The 7002-nt window shown below is 27.2% G+C and overlaps 1 protein-coding gene across 4 annotated transcripts in view; it reads left to right on the top strand.

The window, feature by feature from the left end:
- LOC106687845 (motile sperm domain-containing protein 1) overlaps window positions 1-6162 on the top strand; it is a 15623-nt gene extending 9461 nt beyond the window's left edge. For all 4 annotated transcript variants that reach the window (XM_014431991.3, XM_014431999.3, XM_014432016.3 and 1 more), the window contains one exon: window positions 3582-6162. In XM_014431991.3, the coding sequence (XP_014287477.1) occupies window positions 3582-3613 (32 nt within the window). In that variant the 3' untranslated portion in view covers window positions 3614-6162. The remainder of the gene's footprint in view (window positions 1-3581) is intronic.
- The last annotated feature ends 840 nt before the right edge of the window (window positions 6163-7002 follow it).

The raw sequence follows: 7002 nt of genomic DNA, 5'->3' as shown, positions 1-7002 counted from the left end.
GTTAAAAATATAAAAATTTTAGATTTAAAATATAAAAAGTTATATATGACATATGGGCAATTAGTCAGTAGAAATTTTTTTAAAGAATATGACATCTATATTTAACGTTGTCTCCTTGAAAATGCCCTGAGGGCCTGAAACGTTGGAGAATTTCTGAAAATAAATGTTGAGAGTATATTTGGATCAACATTTTGTATATTAATTTTAAAAAATAATTATGATTGATATAGATATAATTTAAGAAAAAGATGGCTGGGGTGGAAGCGGTCAGTAGAAATTAATACAAATCAGTCAAACTAACTAAATTTTAGGCCTTCATCGGGACTTAAAAATTAAACGAGATAATAATTATAAATAAAAATTAAAACAATATAAAAAGAAAATTAAAAATTTCACAAATAGTAGTATAAGAAGGTAATTTATAATATAGGCATAGTTTGAATTTAAACAAAAGATTAGTATTCAAAATACTATTAATAAAGAATAAAAATAATATAGGTGAAAATCAAATAGTGGTGCTTAGTGCAAATAATGAAATTAACATTATTAAACATGTGTGGAAGGAAACAATATAAATGATACACTGAGAAGGATTAACATATGTAGATTAAATTAACAAAATAAAAAAAAGTAATATCTGAAGTTATATGAGTATAAGTAGGATAAGTAATAAAACTAAAACTATAAGAGGTGATGAGCAGAAGTAAATAAACGCATTTAAGGAACAGTTAACAAGGAAAAAGAAATAAAGAATTTAAACATTATTCGTTGACCATTGGAAGATTTTTAGATGACTGTATTTAATTGATCAATTGCAGTTATTAGATGTTATACTCCAACTGTATTTATATGGATGATTTCAAAGTTTTGGCACGATCAAATTCTCAAATATGTAAAAAAAATACTGTTCTTGAAAAAAAATTTTTTTTTATTGCAAAACTTATTTGAAGGTAAGGTATAAAATTGACCCAAAAGGATATAAAATATATCTTCTTAACCAGTGCTGTTACAATTTGTAAGTTCACATACTTCTATAATGTGTGTTTACAATACAAATTACATTTAAGCCACTGATAAAAAATCTTTACAAATCAGTGTACTTTTAGATGCAATTGCATATTTGGGTTTTTTCATTTTAAACAAAATATAAATAAAAATTTTCAATTCAACAATGAAGATAAAATTCCAGATCACTATTGACAGTTCACATTCATTTAATTAGTCATAATAAACACTGCCTTCAACAATTTACTTCTAACATGGATTTTTTCTTTAAATATAATTTTTTCAATTTCTTGAGACTGGTATTTATTTAATGGATTTTTCATTTCCTGAAATTCCGTTTCTATTTTAAACATTACACTTCTCTTCAACTTTAAACGCAGTATGATTTCAATTAATTAAGCTCTCAGTTTTTCTATATTGTAATGTTCTCTACTTATTTATATAATCATTTTAGGTAGTTTTTAGTTTCTTGTTTGTTATTATTTGTTTTTGTTTAATTACTTCTAGTTTGTGTTAATTTTTTTCTAAATTGAAAATTAGTATTTGACAAAAAAAGAATTACAAAATGGAAATAATATCCTAACAATATATATTTTTTTTCCCCCTTCATTAATTCAAAAAGTAAAGTATTAAAATTATGTTCTGTAATTGCTTATAGTGAGTCATCTTGTATGTGTTTACTTAATACAGGGCTGCCCAACCAAAGTCACAAGGGTTTAGAATTGATGACATGCTGCCGCCCAGAAGGCTTTAAAAAAAAAATATCAATTCTCTTTCTAGAAGGAGAGGTTAATTTAGACAGTATATTTGATATAAGTAACAAAACAACTAGCTTACAAAAATGATTATTGGAAAGACGAGAAAGCATAGAAATCGAGGAGACGAGGGTTGTACAATTGGGCGTCACAATATAGAGAATCCTTGTTATAAAAAAGTTGTGTAACTCTGACCTAATAGAACTATTTTCTCAATTGAAAGCATTTATTTAATACATTGAATTAAAACAATATTTTTATAATTCAAAATTTCTATTATTTAAAAACATGTTAGTACTTCAAAATTGAAGAGAAACAAAATTTATTATAAATAATGATTTACTAGGCATTTACTGAACAACTTAAACGTCAAATCTTAAGGTGGCATACTGATAATCACCTAAATGTTTAGAGGTATAAACAAATAAAATTTTTGTTTTCTTCCTGTAGATCTATACCAGTGGTTCTCAACCCATAGAATTCTATCGACAACTAAGCAAGAAATTGTACTACCGTGTGGCCCACACTTACCCCTGACTTGGGGGAAAGGGAGTTCTTGAAAAAGACTTAAATATTAAGCTGATTTAAAGTACATTTTGAGTCACTTTTATTGTCCATTCAATAAAAGAATGAACAGTAATTAAAAAATATAATGAATACCAATAACAAATTAAAACAAGATCTACGAACTCTCTAAGACTTGCTGTATGCCATCTCTCAAGATTTCTGGTTGGCAGAGATGAGCCAAAATTAGCTATAGCTAAAATTGCCATGGATACGACCCTTATTCATGAATGAACCATTGATAAATAAATATCGTATCCATGACAATTTTGGATATTAGTTTCAACATAGCTAATTTTCGCCCAACTCTGCTGGTATGTACACTACATTACATAAGATTTTGCGACTCTTTTGTTTAATTACCAAATACTGCAAACAATTTTTGACCATTTTTGCCTGCAAACAGTGCATGAAATCGAACCAACCTAAAGAACAAAATCATTTGTATATCAGTTTATCATGAGAATCTGTCATCATAATTGAAGAATTTATTTATTGATATATGATCATCTTGACAGCCATTTTAGCATGTATTCATTTAGGTTGCATGTATTCATTTAGGTTGCATGTATTCATTTAGGTTGCATGTATACCTAGATATCTCAGAGAAAAGAATACGATTTCAGGCTGAGTGACTTAGGTAGTTGTGGTCTATTCCTTTTGTGGGCATGGCATCCGGTATACCATATTTGACAGTCGAGTTGCTGCTGTAACCCGTATGCCAGAAATATCTAGGAAGCAGGATTTTAAAAAAATACTTTTGAGTTAATCAAAGTGTGTTCACTGTTTTTGTTGTAAACTCTAAATATTCTAAAAAATAATGTTTACTGCTTTAACTATTCCTAAAACATCAATCGGAAAATGGACCAAGTTAATTCAATTTTATATTCACTCCTTACTCTTTATAACAGTGAATATATTTTTGCTTAGGATGGGAGAAGAGTTGTATAGTCTCTTATGTAGGGCAGAGTTGGGCAAAAACTAGCTATAGTTGAAACTACTAGCTAAAATTACCATGGATACGATATTTATTTATCAATGGTTGATTCATGAATAAGTGTCGTATCCATGGCAATTTTAGCTATTAGTTTCATCCAACACTGACATAAGGATGCCAAGCCATTGATTATTAATTTATTTTACTAATAATAATGCAATAAGTTTGTGACAAAATTACACCAAGTTAATTTTTAAAAAGAATTTAATTCACATATTAATATTTTTTCTTACTTTTTAAAATTTTTGTTTTTGTTTTAGGTATGGTGACCTATGATATAATGCAGCCATAATGATTTCAACTTCATTTGCCTCTATGAGGCTAAATTATTATTATTTTTTATCTCTTAGTACATTTTTAAAAAAAATTTTATTAGGTTCTTTTATGTATTTATTCGTGTGGATGTTTTAAAAAAGAAAAGACTTAATTTTTTTAAGCTAAAAATCTGGCTTTCGGGTGCTACAAAGCCAATTTAACTTAGTTAATTTTTATTTTCTAGTAATTATCTTAATATATTATAATCAAAATATATTGTGTTTTTTTAATGTCTTCCAAGGCAATGAATAGTTTAATATCTATTCAATAATGGCCTTTTCTTTGTTCTTGTATGAAATATATAATCAAATATTTAAGTTAACATTATCGCGAATAAATAAATTAAGAAATTTGAACACTTTCTTTAGCTCCTCCTTTTTCATATATGTAATTACAGATCCAAAATGTAATTGTAGTTATGAACATGAATTTTATTATTTAGCTACTGAATAATGTAATAGATATTTAAAGTTTAGATTGTGCACATCCAAGATAAAAGGGGCACTAATAAAACAATCTGTTTTAATGGAAAACATTAGTCGCATAATTCAATCAACGTACTAGGTGTTTTCCAACACGATTCTAAACAATCATCAAACTGTCAGGCACATGTGTAACACAAATTTTCTGATTCAAATCAATCAAATTTACGCAACAGTTTTTAATAATATTGGAAAACCCCTAATGTATTATTAAATGCTAGATGTCTTTTTCTTGTTTTGCACAGCAGGTTATTTGTTAGATTTCCTAATGTATTTACTCTCTTAAGATTACATTATCCAACACGACATAGTGCATATCATACAGATATTCTTTAGTATATTTAATAGGTATTAATAATTTAGTATCTACGTATCGATGGCTTACTTCACGGTAGTGCTAAGTACATGGAAACTAAATATCCAAAAAATACAATTAAAGGTTCTCTCTTTTAGGAAAATTAATTGAAAAGTTGTAATTTTCCTAAAAGATGGAACCTTTAATGAATTTTTTCATAAAGTAAGTTTGCTTGTTTTTGTTTAATGGCCTAAAACATCATTAACACTATTAATTTCTTATTTATTTATATTTATATTGACTAAAAATAAAAGTCTCTTCGATGTTATATTTGTGGCAGTAAACCTTTTGATTTCAGAAACTGAAATACTAATTTTATTGTTTTATCATCGTCTCTAAGGGGTTTTGAAATATTTGGTTTTAAACTAAACTATTCTAATCCTAGTCAGTACAGCCTCCTGTCTACGACATAACGGTTGATTTCATTGACAATTTTTAATTTATTACTTAAACTTTCATTCCACAAAGATTGCCATCTTTCTTTGATTTCCTTTTCGAGGGGTTTGCTTATTTCTGATGGAGTTAAAATCGCTTTGCCCCATCCCGGTAACATGAGTGCTTCTCTTCATCAGCCAGTTCATTCCTACGTGACTTGGAACCTATATAAATATTAACAGTAAGTTTCCATGTACATCCATGAAGTAAACCATGATATGTGTCTGACACTTCCTATTAAATACATTCATATTTGTTTGATGCTGCTAAACTTATTGGATGGTGTAAAACAGTAATTAACATGATAATTCTGAGTCAGAAGTCTAACTAGATATTAAAAACTTCTGTCAATGAATGGTTTTCTTTTATTTTGGATGTATGATATTTTTTCATGTTTTACCATAACAAGAGCACAACAAAATTAATTTTTTCTTGTTCAATTGCTTTTTTTTTTTCTACAACTAGCACCGACACTGGTGCAATGCATAACTCAGGTATGGGATTAATCGTAGGATTGTTACTTTTGCATGGTTATTATTAAAGATTTATGACTGTTCAAATTTAAACTGTAGCTCTCAGATTCATTCATTATTTTAATTTTCTTTCTAATATTTCACTTTATAGAGTCATTCATAATCTTATTATGGCGCATTTAATTTCTTTGACTTTTTATAAAATAAATATTTATATAAGATGGAGCATTAAATAAAGTGAATAAAGCTCTTCAATTTTCATATAGCTTCATGTTGTACATATACCCAATGCATTGTACATAATCCTACATTCTCCCGTTAATTGTACGTTTAAGTGTTTAGCTCAAATACTTATAGAAGTTGTGTGTAATGAACTATTAACGCATTGCGTGCCTTCCCCTCCTGCATTTGAAATTCCTTTTTGTCTTTCTATTTTGATAAATATATTTATAAATAAATAATATAGGCTTGGTTTGCTTAGAATTGATTTGTCTTGTTTAAGCGAGGTTGTGCTGCGTATGTAGTATTTTTTTTTTCATATTGGTACTTATATAATCATAGGTAAATGTGAATTATTACAAATATCAATGTACCATTTTAATATTATTCTATTATATAGATATTTATATACAAATAAAACATTTTTAAATTGATGTTACAAGTAAATGTAATAATTATTTTTTATAATCAATCTTAATTGAGCTGTTGTAATCTGTCAGCTTGATAAATTTTTATATTGTGAATTGTAATACCTTGAAATATATATATTTATTTCAAAATACATATGGTGTAAAAAGTATTTATTTTGTTCACCGTGTTATTTTATTAATTTACAAATTGAATAGAAAACTGCAATAGTTTTTATGTTAGAATTATGTGAAATTGGTGGAAATATATTAGTTCTATTAAAAAAAATTATAAAATTAACATGTTTAGGAATGATTGAAATGAAGTAAGACTTAAATATATACTATAGTTGTGTATTATTTAATGTTACTTTTCAGCCCACTTTGTAGGTATTCATGGCTATTAAAAAAGATGTTAGTAGTGAATATGAACAATATACAGTTATCGCTGCTTTGTTGAATAGTGACTGATCTGACAGAAAAGTTTTTTTTTTATTCTGTGTTTGAGGTATATCATAGGCTAGGGTTGATTTATAAAAATTCTAACAGCTTTAGGACAGTGTAAAGTCAAGAAGGATGTCAGTAAAGAGCGTAACTATAGTCTATGCTACTATCTTTGAAATTCACCAAATTTTAAATAAAATCAAAACCTTGTTTTTCAAATGTGCCGTTATTCTAGAAAAGCTGATATAAATATGACAAATTAAATGAAAACTTCACAGACTCTACAGCTCTGTTTTGTTTGTATGTTTGATTTTATTTACTCTATTCATTTTTTTATTATTGGAGAAGTTTGTCGGGGTGTGCGGTCAGCAAAGAACAACATAAATAAACAAAATCATATTTATTTATTTTATGCCGACGTTTCGACCTGAGTTTCAGGGCTATAGAACAAAAGAGATAACAACAACATTTAGAGTAACATACAATTGAAAAGAAATAGTATACAAACAAATTTAGAATTATACAAAATATTGAATTAAATCATAAATGAT

This window comes from Halyomorpha halys, unplaced genomic scaffold, assembly GCF_000696795.3.
Source record: "Halyomorpha halys isolate HHAL.00 unplaced genomic scaffold, Hhal_1.1 Scaffold40.1, whole genome shotgun sequence".
Lineage (NCBI taxonomy): Eukaryota > Metazoa > Arthropoda > Insecta > Hemiptera > Pentatomidae > Halyomorpha > Halyomorpha halys.
Note: the sequence above shows the minus strand (reverse complement) of the source record. Positions and strands in the feature narration are given on the sequence as shown.